We start from the raw sequence: 18483 nt of genomic DNA on the forward strand, positions 1-18483 counted from the left end.
AGGGTGGTGTCAGCGGCGGCGCTGGGGCACGCAAGCTCCATGTGGGCGGCTGCGCGCGAAGCCAGCTTTGCAGACGCAGCGGAAGGAACCGCTCGTGTTCACGCAGCGCTCGCTCTTGCATAGTAGCCCGCGCTGGTTCAGCTCTCGGCACTCGTCGATGTCTGGGTGTGGGGGTTAACAGGTGCGGACTTCGCGACGGAGCCGGAGCCGCGCGGCGCGCTGGGCTTCCGGTCCAGGCGGGGTTCTGCAGGGCCCCGCCCCGCCCGCCCGCCTCTGGCCCCGCCCCTCCGCTGCCCCGCCTCTCGGCCCAGCTCACCGACGCAGCGCGCGCGGGAGGCGTCTAGCTGGAAGCCACCAGGACATTCGCACACTGCGCCGCCCGGCCGAGGCACACAGCGGCCGCTCACGCAGCGGCACTCGTCTGAATCCTCCTCCGAGCTGTCCTCTTCTGCGCCGGGAGAATGCAGACGTCAACACCAATCCCAGCGATGGCCGCGGACCCCGCCTCTGTCCCTCCCTTTACACTCACCTCGCGGGGGCTTTCCCAGCAGCAGGGGACTCGCGTCCCAGAAGGAATTGCTCTCACTCTGCGACGTCGGGCAGTGGGACCCTGAGAGGGCAGGGGGCGGTCAGACGTCTGCGGCGTCGATTCACCCCGGCTCCCGCCCCAAACTCCGTCCCGGGCAACCCCTCCCGGGCCGGCTCACCGGCGCCGCGCGGCGGGCACGGGCGGCACTGGGCTCCCCAACCTCGGCCCTGGCGACAGCAGCAGTCGTCGAAGGTGAGGGCGGGCCCGGCCAGGGGGCCCGCACACATGCCGTCCTCTCCGCGCTGGCTCCAGCACACGTCCCGCCGCTCCGGGGCACGCTCTGCGGAGGGGGACCCGGCGTCAGGGAGGAGCGCCCTCCCCCGCTCCAACCCACCCTCGGGGGAACCGCTGCCCCGGGTCTCCAGGCGGCGGACAGGGCTCTGGAGAGCCCAAGATGACCCTTGCCCTCACCGGCCGGGCTCTCGGGGAGCTGGCAGTCGCGGCCAGAGGGCCCGGGCACCCAGGGCGGGCGGCACTCGCAGCGGTAGGAGCCCGGCAGGTTGACGCAGCGGCCAGGGCGGCAGGCTGCGGGGTCCTGGCACTCGTCCACGTCTACGGGCAGCGAGGGGATGATGGGTGTGTAGGGGTGGAAGTCACAGCTCGGCTCGGCCAGCCTCCCTCCTGTTTCCCCAGCTGGCCGACCCGAGCCTCACCCATCTCCTCTGGGCTCAGACACTGGCGCTGCGCCGGGCTGTACTCGGCCGGGGGCGTGCAGGCGCAGCGGTAGCCACCGCGCGTGTTCTCACACACTCCATTCCGGCAGTTAGACTCGTCCAAGCACTCGTCCACGTCTGAGGGGAGGAAAAGCGCGAGTGGTAGGAACCGGCCCCGAGTCGGGTGGTTGTGCGTGTCTCCCGGCTGCTTTCCCGCGGCCACGGGGGCCGGCTGCACTCACCCACGCATTCCAGCAGGTTCCCGTCGTAGTAGAAGCCTTGCTTGCAATAGCACTCGTAGCCGGGCTGCGTGTTCACGCACTTGCCCTCCTTGCAGATCTCCGCCCCAAACAATATGCATTCGTCGATGTCTGCGGAGAGACAGGCCGTGGGCGCCCTCGCCCTCTACCTGCGGGGCCACTTAGGCCCCGCAGCAGAGAACGTGTGGGTGGGGCTTACGGTGGAAGGGACGAAAACTCTGTACGAGGGGCTTTTCCGAACGCTGACGTAAGAGTGGTGGGGCGGGGCTTTGTGGAGGGGCGGGGCAGTCGGTGAGGGAGTGGACGGGCCTTACCCCACTACCCGCCACTGACAAGCACTGGCGGGATCGGGGCAGTCCAAACCTCGGCGGGCGGAGCAGGGCATGCCAGGTGGGCGGAGCCGTGTTGGGGCTTACCGCGGTGGGTTGGGATGCCGTAGTTGACAATGTTGTTGTCCTGGGTGTAGCCCTTCCCGTCCGGGCAAAGGCTGTGGAACTCAGCTACAGCGAGATAGTGGCCGTGGGGAAGGAAGGAGGCAGGATTGAGCGCGTGTGTGCTGGCTGTCGGGCACAGGTCAGAGCTCTCGCCTCATTTCCCACCTACCCAGGGAGGGGCTCTCTCCCCCAGTCCGTTTCCAAATGAAGAAACTAAGGCTCAGAAAAAGGAAAGGGCCTGCCCGGCTCCTGACCTGAGCTGTAGACTGGGCAGGGATAGATCTCGCAGTGGTCTCCCCAGCCAGCCCCCAGGGAGCAGCAGCACTCCTGCTGGGTGACATTGGTGGCCAGTACACTGTCGCAGAACACGGTGTCATCGAAGTTAAGGTAGCACTCCTTCTTGTGGTGGGGCTGCTCCACCTCTGAGGGGAGGGGAGAGCAGAATGTCTTTGCCTGTCCATGCTGCCCACCAACCTCATCCCTCTATTCCCCCACATCCCCTGGCTCCCCTTAGCTGCACTGTGAAAGCCAAGCTCCATCCTCAATGTGGCATTCAGGGCCCTCCTGCGAGGTCTGGCCCCACCGGGCTCTCCCAGGCAAAAAGAGATTTCTTCCTGTTCACCACATTCCAGAGGGTGGGACCAGGATGCAACTCTGAGCCCCAGCTGCAGCTCAAGGGAGTTGTCTAGATTGAGGAGGAATCCGAGAGGGCACTCACCCTCACAGCCGTGCTGGTCCTGGGTGGGCATGAAGCCTTCATCGCAGACGCAAACGTAGGAGCCCTGCAGGTTCTCACAGGCCCCATGGGGAAGGCACAGACCCGGGTCCTGGCTGCACTCATCTATGTCTTCAGGGAGTGAGGTGAGCAGAAAGAATCACTCAGAGGGAAATGAGCCCCTCTTTCCCCGGGAGTATGCCTCAAGGGCCTCACACAAGATCAGAACCTGAATTTCCACTGTGACTTCAAAGTACACATGACAGGAAATCCACTCGCCTCTGTCTGTGCATGTGGGTAGTTGTGTGCACGCTCGATGTATTTTTCTTCATAAAACCTAACAGAATGAAGTCCTAACTCTCAGCTCAGCATTTGGGGACTTTCAGTTTGGTCTCCCAATATCTTTAAGTCTCATCACCCTTTACTCTAAACCACCAACACCCTCAGCTCTGTGTTTAGGGCATAGGTGTCTACTCTCCCTTAAAACACAACTAGTTTCTTCCGGATCTCTGTGCTTTGCAAATACTGTTCTTTGGGCCTGGAATACCATCCCATGCTTTTCTCTGCTTAGGGAATCTATTTATGCTTTAGGAAACCCTATTTATGCTTCAAGTTCCAATTCAACTGTTGGAATAAATCACTAGTCCAGACCTCTTTTGGCATCCAGCACCCTGAACTGTAAGAATCAATTTACGTGTCAGTCTCCCCTAGCTGGGAGCCCTGGGTCATTGCTCAATACCTAGGATATAGCACAGAACCTGGAAAATATTAGCTGCTCAGTAAACTCTTGTTGGATGAATGCATATAGAGGTGATTTGGCACATAGTAATAAGCACCGTTAATTACTGTCGTTATCACTGTTGTTATTTTCAGTGAAAGAGTAGAAGGATGAGTGAGTGGATGGATGGATGGAAAGACAGATCAATAGTGTGTCTAGGAGATTACTGCTGCCTGCCATGGCTCCTCGGGAGCTCTCAGCCAATCCCCCCATACCTTGGCACTTCCGGCCGCCTACCAGCCGATGCCCCTGGGGACAGAGACATCGATAGGAGCCATTGGTGTTGATGCAATCACCCCCAATGCAGGCTGCGGGAAAGTCACACTCATCAATGTCTGTAGGGAATCAAAGAGGGGGAGAATCTCAGGGGCTAAGCCCAATCACACACAGCCTGAGGCTTCCAAGGCTTCCCAAAGAGCCCTGGGTAGGGCCCACACCCCAGGCCTCATCTTGCATCTGGATGGGGGCTGGCCATGGGAGTGCCTGGCTTGTTTACAGGTAGCCCCTGGGCTTGGGGCCTGGGCAGTGGAGGTCTTGGGGTAGGGAGGAACAGGTCAGCCCCCCAACTCAAGGGCCCCCTCACCCTCACAGTGGCTCCGGTCCCTTGACAGATGGTAGCCAGAGAGGCACTGACACTGGAAGGAGCCTGGCGTGTTGGTGCAGATGCCGTTGTCACACACGTCCCCAGCCTCACACTCATCCACATCTATGGGGCACAGGGGCTGTCAGAGGGCCAGGATGGGACGGTCTTGGGCCTCTGCTACCCTTTTCCCACTCCTGCCCATGGCCTGGAGCACCAGAGCTGAGGTGAGTGGAGCTGGAGAAAAGCATGGGACCCTCACTCTGCCCCTGTGTGGCACACTATGCCCTAACGACCAGACCAGGTGCTGCCAGGAACCCTGGGCCACGTATGATTTCAAAGAACTCAGGCCTCCCCACCCCTCATCTGTCCTCACCAAACAATCCCACTCTGCCCTGGGCTTCCTTTTGCCCCAACTGCTCTCACAGCTGCTCTTGCCCTTCCCCCACCTGCCATGGCTGCCTTCCTTCCCATGTAAATAAGCTCCCCTATATCTTTGGTCTCACAGAATAAACTTGTTCTGCTTGTGCAGTAAAGGGACTTGGCTCTGAGAGCATGCTTCTCTGCAGTCCTTTCTGGTGGAAGCTGGTCGTTGCCCACACCCCAGACCCCTTTCAAACCACACTCTTCCTCTGAGGTGCACTTGGCCCCCAAGCCAGCCTCTCTATTGCTGTCAGCACCCACCTTCCTAGCCCCTCTCCCTCTCTCTTCCTCCCCATCCTACGAGTTTTCAACGTCCATTTGGACAGCCAGGCCCAGCCTCTGACCTTACAGTCCTTCATCCCTCAGTTTCTGTGACCTTCACCTCAATGCCAGCCACTCACTCTCGGTCCAAGGGGCTGGGATCTGCCCCCTCTTGGACACCTCAGATGCAGCTTCCTTCCCGCTGCCTCCGCTGTTCTCAAGCCCCCAACTCTACCTCCTCTAGCAAGGGCCCATGAACACCTCTCCTTCCTCCTCACTGGCCTGGCAAAGTCAGAGCCCTAGCCTGCTTCTCGGGATCCTGGGTACTGAGCGGGGCTGGAGCCAGCCACCAAGCTGAGCACCCTGGGCCACTCCACTCCCTCTGGCCTCCAGCCCAGCCAGATCCTCAGCATGGCTAGCGCTACCCTCTCCTCCTCCTCTCAAGCCTTGACACTCGAAAGCCCCTAGGTAGCCCCCGTGCTCTTGGGCAGTTCCAAACCTCTACTGTTCTCCTCAGCCTACAGCCTACACCCCACTCTGGTGATCCCAGGTCTCACTCCTCCTCACTTGCTGCCTGCATCTTCTGGCCTCCCGTCATGCCACGGAAGCTCCCCTGCCAAGGCCACCAAGGACCTTCTCGTCTCCGCAGCTAGTCCTTATTTTACAAGAAGCTCTCTGTTGCATTTACCTCATCCTCCTCTTCCCTGCATGCCTCCGCTCCCCAGCTTCTCAGCTAGTGCTCCCTGGGCCCTCCCACCACCTCTGCTCCGCCACCTCCTGCTCCGATTCCCCTGCCTTCTACCGACGTGGCAGTACCCACAAGGCTCTGTCAAGGCTCCCCTCACCGGACCCACCATCCTTGACTGCACCCCAAGGCTCCACAGCTCTCCCCAGTGCCTACCCCGAGGCTCCATACACCCCCAGTGACACCTCAAGTCTCCGCAGCTCCTCCCAGGGCACACCCCCAAGGCTTCACACCCTCCCAGTGACACCCCAAGGATCCACACCCCCACAATACACAGTTCCAGTTGGGTGTGTCTGGCCCAAGGTTTCCAATCAGTATGGCCCACCCTCTGCTGGCATTGCCAGCTGAAAGGCCCACAGGGACCACCTGCTCAACTGTCCAACATGAAACTTAATGTCTTCCTTCTCAAACATGCCCCACCCCAGGGGACCCTATCCCGGTAAGCAGAACCCACTGACTCACCCAAACTGGAAACCTAAGGATCCCTTACTCCCCTCTCTCCTTCACCTTGACATCCAGTTCACAAGCAGCCCAGGTAACGCGTTCTAATATTTCTCTAATATCACATAACCTCATGACCATCCTTAGGCCTCTATTCTCATCAGGTCCACCACTGTCTCTGTCCTGAGTCCCCACCAGACCTCCAGCCACTCTCCACAATGGGCATCAGGGAACTTTCTAAAACAAATGGCCAGTCTTGCCATTCTTCCCCTTAAAATGCTTCAGGTGCCTCCTAATAACCTCAGGGTGAAGCTCAACCTCCTGGGCAGGGCTTAGGTGGGCCCTTCAGGGCGTGGGGACCTGCCGCTCACCGGCAGCCTCAGCCCCCATCCCCTGCTTACACCTTACATTCCCTGTACACTCCGTGCTGGTGTTTGCCTCTGACTTCGCTGGCGCTGCGCCTGGCATGCTCTTCCCTCTCACCTTTCTTCGCTTGGTTAACTCCTGTTGATCCTTTAAGAGCACTCAGACCTCCCCTTCTCCCAGCCCTGCTGAGGTTTCCCAGGAACACCCAAACTCCATCCAGTCCTACAGCCCTGCGCTCTACAGTTGGTGTCTACTGTTCTCCAGTTTCTCTGAATCCCAGCCCTCAGCCTTCCTCCTGATACATAAGAAATATTAGTGTCGGGGGGACTACTAACATCCCCTTTCTTTTATATCTTTTTCCCCCCCTCAAATTTAAGTAACGTGCTTTGCAAACGCAGCTTCAAGCTTTGCCTCCTAAGATCCTTCCTACGTAGAAATTCTGGTCGCCCCCTCCTCCGCCAGGTCCGCTGAGGAAAGTAGTGAGTGGATCAGTGAAGTGGCGGTGTCTGTGAATTAGCTACCTCCTGCCCACCCGTCCGACAGACGGGGTGACCCAGTCCCCAGCTTCGGCGTGTGAATGGGTGGCGGGTAGCAGGGCGGGGAGGGCTGGAGCTCACCCAGGCAACTGCGGCCGTCCGGCGCGGGCGCATAGCCCTGGGCGCACGTGCAGCGGAAGGAGCCCGGGAGGTTCTCGCACCAGCCGGGAGAGCAGGGGCTGCCCTCGGCGCACTCGTTCACGTCTGCAGCGGAGAAGGTTCGCCTCGGATTCCGCCCCACCGGATGATGCACTGTGAGGGGGTGGGAGCCCCCTCCGCCCGGGATGGGGGGGGTCCTCTACTCCCAGGAAGGACGCCCAGTCTGGAGGTGACTTCCACCGCCATTACCCCCGCTCCATCACAGGGGCGACTCCCGAAGGGCCCCGCCCATTTGCTTTCGAGGCCCCGCCCCCTACCCTACCCCGAACCATGCCTCGCCCTTACCGCGGCAGGCCCCGCCCCCCTGGCTGCGGTAGCCAGGCAGACAGGCAATGCACTTGAAGCTCCCAGGTTTGTTCTCGCATTTGCCATCTGGGCAGGAACTAGGGTCTCGGCACTCGTCGATGTCTGCACAGTAGGGAGGAATAGGACTCGTTTGGGGACAACGTGGCCGGCCAGGCGCTCAGCGTCCTCGGCAGGGCCTCCCTTCGTCACAAATCGACAAGGCGAAGCAGGCCCTCTGGGCTCCGGACCGAAACCTCTGAGAGGCCCAGAGCTGGGCAGAGACGGGGGTGAGGCCCTCCGCCCCCACCCCAGGCCGAGGGACCGCTGAGGACCCCCGGCGGTCTGGATGGGGTCGTCCCCACCTTCGCACACGGGCGGTCGAGAGGTTTTGAGCCGGTAGCCGGAGTAGCAGTTGCACTTGTAGTGACCGGGAAAGTTGATGCAGAAGCCGCCGTCGCCGCACAGGTGGGGCTTGGCACACTCGTTCAGGTCTGAGCGGGAGGAAGGGGGCGCGAGGGGAGTGCAAGGTGGCGGAGGGGATTACATGCGGTCGGGAGAGCCCCCCAGGTCCACCTAGCCCCAGCGCCACCCCCGGCCCGGCCGCGCTCACCCACGCACGAGCGCCCCCCGGCGCCGACGTGCAGGCGGTAGCCGCGGTTGCAGTGGCAGTTGTAGGAGCCGCCGGTGTTCATGCAGATTCCCCTCCCGGCGCCGCACGGCTCCGCCTCGCACTCGTTCACGTCTGAGAAGGGCGCGCGGGCGGGGAGGCGTCAGAGGTCTGTCGGGAGCCAGGGCCGCCCCCGCGCCACCCACTCGCCACGCTCACCCACGCAGTAGCGGTGCTGCGGATGCGACCGGTAGCCGGGGTTACAATGGCAGGAATAGTCCGAGGGTCCCGGGACGCACTCCCCGTGGCCACAGATGTTCTGGTTCAGTCGGCACTCGTCCGTCTCTGCCGGGGTTGGGGGGTGGGGCGGTAGGTCAGGGGTCCAGGCAGGGAGCATTCACTTTCTGCCACGTCCCCAGGGAGGACCTGGATAGCCCATTACTAACGACCCGGATACCTGGGCCGGGTCGCACCCTAAGCTCGGGTGCTCCAATCCTAGGACTCCCTACACCTCCATCACAGATAACCCCAACATCACAACCTCCGGCAGCCCCAAACCATGACCCCAGGTCCCTGACATCCCTATCTCCTCAACTCCAGGAAACCTTGATACTTCTCTCCCCACTTATGATACCCTGACCCCAGTAACCTCAATACCTCAAACCCTGCAGCCTCACCCACACAAACATCCTCTAGATCAGTGAACCAACACCCTTTGCCTTAGGGACCTGCCCCCCCCCCCATTCCAGAACAGTGGTTTTCCTCCCCCTCCCAAGGCAGACAGGAGCTGGTTTCCTGGGAATCCTGGCTCGCACATGGTTGTGCATAAGTGGTCAGATCCAGGAATCCTCCTCACCCTATTTCCTACGATTCCTAGTACTTCGTGCCTCCACCTCTCCCCGTTGTGGTCCCTCCCCTGAGCCCTGCCCCATGCAGCCCAGGCCTTGATGCTGAACTCTACCCGTTCCCAAACACACCTGGCCAGTGGGCTCTTGCAGGCTGTTCTCTTTGAGATGCCTCTCCCTAGGCATCCTTAACACGCCCTCCTCTGAGAAACCTCAGCATGTGTCTCTTCCTCCATATTCCCACAGCCCCCCGACTGTCCCTGGGTGGTTCCTAGCCTGTGCAGACTTCCAGGGCAGTCACCTTCCACCAGGAGCTCATCTAACCTCCGGTTTTCAACCAGGCTGGTGGCTTCCTTGTGGCTTTGGAGTCCACAGAGACATGGGCTTGAATCTGGCTCAGCTGTGTGACCTGGGACCAGTCCCTGAACCTCCCTTAGCCGCAATTTTCTCATCTGGAAAACGAGGCTGACAGTGCCCACTTCACAGAGTATGAGAAGGTAAACGGTATTTAGCATGTAAAACTCTTCAGTCAGTGCCTGGCCCAGGGCAACTGTTCAGCCATAACTAGCAATTATTACGATGCCCAAAACCCTGCAGACACTTCCCACAGCCTTTGGGATCAAACCCAAGCCTCTTAACAAGGCTCCCTGAGCCAGTCCTCCCCTAGTTCAGAAACACTGATGTGTGTGTGTGGTTTCTCCCTGCTCCATGAAACCAGGGTTTCATGTTTCCATGCCTTTGCCCAAACTTCTGCCCAAACTGGAATGTCCTTTTTCCCAACCCGCCCATTTCTTTCCCACTTCTCGTTGTTAATTTCTAACAATCTTTAAAGCCCTGCTCAGAAAGCCTTCTCTCATTGCCACCGTGCATATTATCACCCGCACCCCCTCTGCCCAGACTTCCTTCCTTCTCTATTTTTTTTTCATAGCATTTATGAGACATACCAGATTTGGACTCATTGATCTGTTTGTTGTCTGTCTACTCCACGAGGATAGGGAACTTTTGTCTGTTTTGCTTATTACTGTATCCCCAGCACTTAAACAGTGCCTACACATAGTAGGTGCTCAATAAATAGTTGTAGAATATATGAATAAATGCCTTTGGCCTGGGCTGACCACCATAATACCCGGATCAGTTGAGGGCAGAGTGGGATCTCTGCTGCACACCGAGGCTTCCACAGCGCCCAGCCCAGGGCCTGGCACACAGTAAACCCTGGATGTTTTAGTGCTCGGGAATGATTGAAGGGGGTAAGGGAGGAGAAAAACTGTTAGGGGCGTGGCTTACCTCGGGCGTGGCCTAGGTGGGCGGGTCTTACCTGTGACCTGAGTAGGGGCGATCTCTACCGCACTTCGGGACGGGGGCAAGTCGGGCAGGAACCAGGGCGGCGAGGGCCGGGAGATCAGCTCTGCGGGCAGCAGGGCACACTCGTCAGCTGGTGAGGAAGCTGAGAGCGCCACCCCTCTCTCCGCAGGTCACCGGCTGGGAACTTCACACCCAGCTTCACCGCCCCCTGGTGCCTAGACTGTGAACTTCCCTGGCAGTGACAGCCCCTGAGGACTGGTTCCTACGGTGTCCAGCTCACCAGGGTAGGGCCGGGCAGGAGATGTGGTGACAGTCAGGTGGCTCTGCTGCGAGGACTGCTCTTCGATCACTGGCTGCGGGTGACAGCAACATGAGCCCTCTGTGTCTCCTTGGCCTCCCTGCCCCTCCCACCTGGGCTCTCCTACTCACTGAGTCTGTGCTCACCCCTAGAAGGGAAGAAGATGGGGCCATTAAGTGTTGGGCTGGGAGAAGGGAGTCAGATCTGGGATTGGCACTTGGGTATTTGTGGTCGGGGTCCCTAAGAGTTTAGCGATCATGTCTGGATCAAGCATCAAGGGTTAGATCCTGAGGTCAAGGAGTGTTTCCATCACAGGTCAGTGAAGCAATGGTTGGACAAGGTCCTTGGCTTGGGAGGTTATGGCCAGGGTCAAATCCCTGGGGCAGCGGTCAGAAGGTCAGATCTAGGGGCAGCATTTGAGCTGCATTAGTGCCCTGGTCTGGAAATCAAAGGGGTCCTGGAGTCAGAGGATTGAATCTGGAGGGCAATAAATAGTCAAATTCTGTTGATCAGGGGTTAATTCTGGGGTTAGTTACAACATTGGTTAGGGGTCAGAGTATCAGCTCTGGGGGTCAGTGCTGGTCTGGGACTAGGACTTAGACGTTAGACTCAGGTCATATCTGTGGATCAAGGGTCAAGGTGTCAGACCTAGGGGCTCAGCAACTGTCAGGTAACAGGAGGGGTCAGGCCAGACCTCTCTCTTCCTCTGTGTCCTCAGGTGGTGGTGCCCGGCTGGGGCTCTCAGGGAGCTGCTGGGGCTTGGGTGGCCCATCGGGGTGCAGGAAAAGGGAGAAGTCACTTTCACCCTGAATGGTGAGCGTCTGGTGGGAGGTGAGGATGTGGTACCCCTTCCCAGCTGGACAGATCTCCTTGAAGGCAGCTGCGGCCAGAGCAAGGGGCAGAGAAGTGAGCATTTCCTGGATAGGCACACAGACAGCCCCCCAGCCACAAATGCCCCAGGCTCACCAGTGCCATCAGCTGGGCAGCGCTGGCACCTGGTGCCCCAGGCCTTGCCAACACTGCAGCAGCAGAGTTGGCGGGTGAGGCGCGTGGTCAGCGGGTGCTGGCACTGGTGCTCAGGGCTGACCAGGCGGAAACATAGGCTCTTCTCCTCTGGCTTGTCCGCTGCAGGGGCCAGTGGTGGGCATGGGCATCTGGGCCTGAACACTGCCCACATCCCCCTTCCCGTCTGCTCCAGACCTTGCCTCTCTGGCCCAGACAACGCTTAATCCTCACGTGGCCCCTGATCGCACGTGACCCTGAATTCATATGACCCCTGAAACCTGTGTTATTCTGACCTCATGTAACACCTGAAACTTCGGTGACCACTGACCCCATTGACCCCTGATTCTAGCTGCTCTAGACTTTATTCCTCCCACTCATCAAGCCCATGGTCTCATATGACCTTGACTCCATATAATCCCTGACCCCATGCGACCTCTAACCCCAGATCTCATGCAACTCCTGAACCCACTGATCCCTGACCCTATCTGCTCTGGGCCTTGTTTCACCTGCAGTCAGCCCTTGACCTCACTCTGACTTCTGTGACCTCTGATCCTTACTGTTTGGAGGCTTAACCTCCCACCCATGCTTTGTGACCTCCAAGGATCCCCCAGTCTCACCAATGCACTGTGTGCGGGAGGGGCCCAAGCTATGGCCAGGTGGGCAGACACAGCGATAGGAGCCGGGGTTGTTGAGGCAGTCACCATGGCGACACATGCCTGGCATCGCGCACTCATTGATGTCTGTGGTTAAGTGAGAGTTTGGTCCCTCCAGTCTGGGGCCATAGGGTGACAGCAAGATGCTCCAAGAACCTCAGGGTTCTGCCCCTGCCCCACCCCCCCCGTCCACCGCAGGGCCTCCCCCAGTTACCCCTCCAGCCCACAGAGTCTCCAGCCGGCTGTACCCTGGCAGTGTGTGCTGTTGAGCCTCTTGTAGCCCTGGGGGCAGTCAGTGCCCACCTCGCCACGTACAGGCCCTGGCTTCTGCACCCCTGTGTCTGCAGAGAGAGGAGAGCATGGCAGGAGAGGACCTTGGGGGGCCTGCAGAGAGGGAAGGGAGGGCACTGGAGACAGGCAGGGTGGGACGCTGAGGGGAATTGGATGGGCAGTGAGAGGCTCAGGCTGCTTGGACTGGAGTCTCCCACTGCAGGGCTGAGAGGGGTGTGGGCGGAACCACCCTGTGGGGAGTGGGAGGGAGGTCTCACTGAGCCAAGGCACTCACACTGCAGCTGGGGGCACTTGTGGCACTTGCTCTGGCCCCAGGCTGTGCCGATGCTTCCACAGCAGTCTTCCTGCTTGGTGAGGCCGGGGAGGGGATTGCTGCCACACTAGGGAGAGGAGTGTGGACAGGGGTCACAGGGTGCCCAGCCCCGACCTGGCCTCCCTCCTGAGGCCCTTTTCCTCCTCCACTCAACCTGCAGGACACCCCCAGTTTTGAGCAATCCGGGTGGGTTGGAACAGGGCAGCCCTGAGAGACTGAAGGGCCGGTCCAGCGGCGACTGTGGATTCACTCACGGGTTGCTTGGGCAGCGTGTCCTGGAAGCAGCGGCCCAGGGGCTTCTGGGTGGGTGGCCGAGGATGCGGGGGCTTGGGGTGCGGCAGCAGGTGCTGGGAGGGGGCTGGGCCCTCGGCGTTGGGCCCTTCGATGCGGTGCACTTGGACGGAGGCCTCGGGCGGGTGGTGGACGCGCACGTTCACCACAGGGGGTGGGGCCTGCACTGGGGGGCGGGGCACAGCGGCTTCAGGGCTGCCCCGCAGGGCAGGTTGGCAGTGTGGCGGTCCTCCAGGGCTGGCTTCCGCCCGGGACCTGCCACCCTACTGCCCGCCCGCCTCGGCCTACCGGGGTCTGCCCGTTGCCTGGTACCTTCCGCTGAGATCTGTCCTGGCCCGAGGGGCACCAGGAAGGCTGCATGCTGGGCAGGGGGCCCCTCCCCGGGCCCCGGCGGATCGGCGATCACCTGGACCGCGTAGATGGCGTGCTTGCTGGCCACAGACTCGCCTTCCTGAGCCAGGGGAGGCAGCGCGCCTGTGGACAGGGCCCCAGCCCGACCAAGCCCAGGACCTGAGCCGCCAGTGCCCCCGCCGGTTCCTCCAGCGGGCACCTGGCAGAAGCGACCGGTGAAGTCCGGAGGACACAGGCACTGGTTTCGGGAGGAGCACTGGCCGCCGTTCATGCAGGGCAGAGGGCACACCACTGGGGAGGAAAGGCGGATCAGGGCCCAGGCAGACCCCTGTCCCAGCCCCCAGGCCCAGTCCCTCACCCACATCCTGTCTCTTCCCCTCCTCCCTGCTTCCTTGCCACCCACCAGTTCTGTCCTCCCTGGGAAGCTGGTTTTTGTAACACATCACACACACACACACACACACACACACACACACACACACACACACACACACACACTACCCTGTAAGTCCCCCAACATCCTTATACCCATGGGGCCACTGGAGTCTTAAGTCTTGGACTTAAATCCTAGATAGGAGGCCATGTGCCAACTGTGTGGCCCTGAGCAACTTACTTCCCCTCTCTGTGCCTCAGTGTCCTCATCTGTAGGACTGTCCTGTCTATTGAATGGGGCGATGCTTAGCGTAGTGCCTAATACACAGTGGGTCCTTAATAAGTAGTAGCAAATGATGATGATGATGATGATGATGACGGAATAGCCTTTCCCTCCCTTAGGCCTTTCCTGGAAATCCAATCTCTCTCTGGTGCTTCCTCCTTCTCACCCCTAAATTCTTCCCCTGATTCAGCCCTCTCTGGGCTCTCTCTCCCTCTCTTTGTCTTGCCATCCCAGGGCCCACACCTCACCATTGCCAACTTGAGCTATCCCTCTCCAGGACCTCTCTTAAGCACCTCCACCCAGGGGACTCTGTCAGAAATCAGCATCTTGCCTCCCCACCTCCACTTGGCCTTGAACAACCACTGGGAATCCCCACCTGCCCAGTCACTCATAACTGAGCCTTGATACTCCATCTCTCCTGCTCCCACTCAGGCCAGTTCTGGCCTCTGTAACATCTCATAATCCATCTTCCCTCCTCCCCATGCCCTCTGCCACTCCCCTGCCTGTCAACATCCCAAGCGCCCCCAGAGAAACTTGCTTCAGGCAAAGCTCTGGCACAGTCACACCCCTGCTCACAGCTTGCTTCCTTGCTCTCCCGTGGCCCAGAAGGAACCTTCTTTCAGCCCATCCCCCCCTGCTCTTTCCATGTGCACCCTATGCTCCAGGACTCATCTCCCGTCCCCTACAAATGTACCACATCTTCTGCCTCCCTGACTTTAATCATGCCTTTCCCGCCCCCTCAGAGCCTTGTCCCCCATCTCTGCATATTCACATCTTATCCTTCCAGGCTCAGCTCCTCCCCCAGGAAGAGAGCCTTTCCTCAGATCCTACCCACCCTCTGCCTCAGCTCTGGGTGCCAGAGGAGGTGCTGGGGAATGAATGAAGGAGTGGCTCAGTGAGAGGATGGGATCTCTGTCTTTCTGTCACACACTCATATCTGAAATCCAGCCTTGGGGACCTGAGCTCACACACCAGGCCCAGCCCCTCTCCTGCCTGCCACATAGCTGCCCTCACTTCCCAGGATGGGAAGGTGGGGCTGAGGCTCTCTGGACACCTCAAGGGCCTCAGAGGGATGGCCCACATGCATGGCCATCGGGGCCTGGCTAAGAGCATCCCAGCCCAGCCCAGCCCATCCTGCCCGGCCTCTTGGGGCCAGTCTCTCAGGGCAGAAGGGGTGTGCCCTGGGCCGGGGGAGGCAGGATCCTCTCCTTCCTGCCTCCCAGTGAGTCACCCATAGCGGTGAGGGTGACCTCCCTGTGACACCCGCCCACTGTGGCCTGGGCGCCGAGCCTGGGGGATGTGGGCAGCACGGATGGAGACAGCAGCCTGGGCAGGATGGCCAGGGGGCTTGGGAGGCCGGGCCCATGTATACTCACATGCACAGCCATCTCATCACACACACATGCACAGACTCATTCTGACACCAACACAGGCTTACATAAACACTCCCATAGTGATTGCAGACATGCACCCCAGACAACACAAAGAAACAAGTACTTGATCCCAGTGTGCCACTCCAAAGCCGGGCATACCCCCGTGGGTGTGTCACGTGCAAGCACGCACGTGCACACTCACACACAGACAGACACACATGCACGTCTCATGAGAACCCCACATCTGTGGGGTTCCTCAGGTCTGAGTGGGTACATGAGTATAGGAATGTGTAAGAGGGGCTGTTTTGCTGGTACCATCCTAGGCCTGGCCTAATTACCCTGTCCGGGAGGGTAATTACTGCTGGGACACCTCCCCCAGCCTGGCCCACAGGGCCCTGAGGGAGGAGAGCTGAGCCCAGGCCTGGCCCTCTGCAGAGAGACGTTGGGGAAGGGGTGGACTCCAGGTGGAACTGGGAAGTTATCACGGCTTGTTGGGGGGAGACTCTGAGGCAGAGCTGTTAAGATTTATGGGGGAAGCATAGATGGGGCATCAGGAAGAGGAGAGGCTGAGGACCCAAACCAGCCCCTACCTCCAGCCCTGCTCCCCACTTGTTAGGCCTCAACACCCCTCCCCTCTAAGACCTTGCCAGTAACTAATTCCCAGCCCTGATCTCAGCTCCTCCTCCCAGAGAACGCAGGTGTCCACCACTGGCAGGCCCTACTTTAGATAGTTTTTAAAGACTTTTCCTGTTTCTTCCAGCAAGACTGTTTCTCGGGGGAATACTTATCCCTTCTCTGAGACCTCCTGCCCCCGGCTCACATCCCTCAAAAGCCCCTGCTGCAGGCCCTGGCTCCCTCTCAGGACCCAGCACTTTCCTAGAGGCCTGTGTCATCCAGGACCCCAGCATCACCCCACACCTTAGGCCTCAACGCCAACCCACAGCCGTAAAGTCCAGGCTTCCATGCAGCCCTCCCAACTCTGGCCCCAGCACTCCAGCCTCCCAAGCCCCCTGAAGCCCCTGGGGCCCCAGGCCCTCAGGCTCAGCTCTCTCAACCCACGACCCCCAGGGTCACGTGGCCTACGTGGCTTACGCTGCCATGTACCCCGCATTTGTCCAGGTGCCTGCCTTCCCCGCTCCCCCTGCCCGTGTCCCCGGCCCTCACCCACGCGGAAGCCGGAGCCCGTGAGCGTATCGGTGCTGTGGCCGTTCTCTCCGATGAGCGTCATGTTGGAGCCCTGCTGACAACTGTCCCGACACTGGCCCTTGAGACAGGTCCGCTTGCAGATCACCGGCGCAAAGACCACCTTGAAGCGCTCGCGGGCCAGCGCCCCGCCCCCGCCAGCGCCCCTCTCGCCCGCCGGCCCCCCCTCGGCCCCGCCGCCCGGGCCCAGCAGCAGTAGCAGCAGCAGCAGCAGCAGCAGCGCCAGCAGCCCCGCCGCCCCGGCCCCGCGCATCTCAGGGGCCAGGCCGCCAGCAGCCCCACGGGGCCCGGGCATCCGGGGCCGCAGAACCCGGGGGGCGCGCCCGGGCAGGGGCGATGGTCCCGGCGCCCGAGGGCAACAGCAAGCCGGGAGCCCCGGGAGAGGAGTAGAGAGGGCAGCGAGGGAGAGGATGGGAGGAAGCGCGCGGGGAGGGGACAGCAGGCGCGGGCGCGGGCCCAGTGAGAGGCAAAGAGATGGAGGCTGGACTGCGGGGAGCCCAGAAACTTCCACCGCCCCGGGAAGGAGCCCAGCCACGAGACGGGGCCGAGGGCCTGCGGAGGCCCCAACCTGAGGCCGGAGCGAGGAGGCCGGAGCAAGTTGAAGCGGAGAGGAGGAGCGAGGGGAGAGGAAGGCCGGGCGGCCGGCCCGCTCCGCGCCTCCCCCGGCCGGGCTGGGCTCCCGCGGCCGCCGGGAAGCAGGGAGCGCGCGGGGCGGACTCAGGGAGAAGTGAGCAGTTGTTTTCCCTGGCTGGAGCACGGCGCGGCGGCGGCGAGGGGGGCTGGGATGCTGGCCCCGAGCCAGGGAGACAGTTTTTTTCTGTTTAAAGCGTCGTCGCTGCCGCCTGGGGGAGCGAGGGTGTGCGGGCGGGTGGAGGCTGGGGGGCGGTCCCCGCCCCAGATGCCCGCCCCGCCGGAACCCGCCGCCGCCGCCGCGCTGGGCCCGCTCCAGAGAGCCCTCACCTGGGACCGCTGGCCGCCCCGCCGGATTCCTCCGGGCGGGGCTGGAAGGCCCGCGCCCACCTCCGCCCGGCAGCATCAAAGTGGGAAACCGAGGCTGGGGTAGGAAGATGGGCCTTGCCCCAGGGTCGCGCGGATAGTGGGAGCAGGTGGGGCTGGAACCCACGCCCCTCAGCCCTGGCGCAGCCTCCCTTGCACATGTTGGGGTCTCACCACCCCGAAGTCACTTCTCATTAGTACTGGTCCACTCCCCCTGGAGGAGAGGACTCGAGGAGGGGGCACCCCTTAGTCAGGGCCCCAGCGGGGTCCCAGGAAGAAGCCCGCGGGGTCCAGAAAAGGAGCAGATGGAACAAAGCTTGAAATGCAGGTCCCCTGCCAGCCCCCCTCTAAATGGCTTCCTGATGCCCACCCCGCCCCCGCCCCTTCGCCTTGTCTGGCCGGGCTGGCGGGGCTGGCTCTGGGCCTCAGACACTCTGGAATCGCCAAGGTCTGAGCTCAGGGCCTGGCCCCCTTCCCAGGCTAACAGCCGGGAGGAGGGGGGTGATGCTTGAGGGCCCCAGGGCTGGGGAGGGGCACAGCAGGGCCCCAGGGCAGGGGTTGGCAGGGGCTGGCGGGGGGCCTTGAGTTTGGTCAGGGCTGGAGAGGAGCCAGGCCTGTCCGCTAGTCTGGAAGGGAGGCCCTTGAGGGCTGCAGTGCCCTGGGGCCCAGGCCATATCCCGGGCACCTAGCCAGGAGACCCCAGGATTCAGTCTCTGACTCACAGAATTCAGCAGGGGGTGGGTGTGACCAGGGCACAACCAGAGTGGGACACAGCCAAGTCAGGGTGACACTCTCTCTCCGAGGGGAACGGGGGCTGCAGGCTGACTGAGGGAAAGGGGGTTCAGGGACTTGCCTCCAGGCACACCCGTGCAAGGAACTCATGGTTTTCACTTTGAGGGTGGGCTCATTTGGGGGAACTGAGGGAGACTCTTTGGTGGACCCCTGCCCGAATTGCTCAGTGGGCTCAGGCCCTGTTCACATAGACAGGTATTGCAGAGGTAGGATGGGGGCAATCCCATGTCCCCAGGGGGGCTGGGAGGGTGTGTAAGGGCTGCCCACACACTCCCTCGGGGCT

At 61.1% G+C, this 18483-nt stretch overlaps 1 protein-coding gene across 2 annotated transcripts; it reads right to left on the reverse strand.

Moving 5' to 3' along the window:
• Position 1: 1 nt before the first annotated feature.
• On the reverse strand, positions 2–16707 carry LTBP3 (latent transforming growth factor beta binding protein 3; the record flags this gene model as incomplete). Of its 2 annotated transcripts, XM_082845650.1 has the most annotated exons (28): positions 2–161; positions 317–448; positions 530–610; positions 708–869; positions 1001–1141; positions 1243–1380; positions 1485–1613; positions 1919–2002; positions 2191–2358; positions 2655–2783; positions 3645–3764; positions 4013–4135; positions 6863–6985; positions 7226–7348; positions 7588–7716; positions 7836–7967; positions 8052–8177; positions 9993–10082; positions 10260–10332; positions 10409–10425; positions 10972–11157; positions 11244–11402; positions 11900–12022; positions 12184–12276; positions 12501–12606; positions 12794–12996; positions 13143–13472; positions 16374–16707. In XM_082845650.1, 28 exons carry the CDS (start codon positions 16705–16707, stop codon positions 10–12), a joined length of 3906 nt encoding a protein of 1301 aa, XP_082701776.1. In that variant the 3' UTR covers positions 2–9. The 2 variants fall into 2 exon arrangements, with proteins under 2 accessions (XP_082701776.1, XP_082701777.1); XM_082845651.1 differs by lacking the exon at positions 1001–1141.
• Between the last annotated feature and the right edge of the window lie 1776 nt (positions 16708–18483).

Source organism: Leucopleurus acutus (genome assembly GCF_964270905.1).
Source record: "Leucopleurus acutus genome assembly, chromosome: 8".
Lineage (NCBI taxonomy): Eukaryota > Metazoa > Chordata > Mammalia > Artiodactyla > Delphinidae > Leucopleurus > Leucopleurus acutus.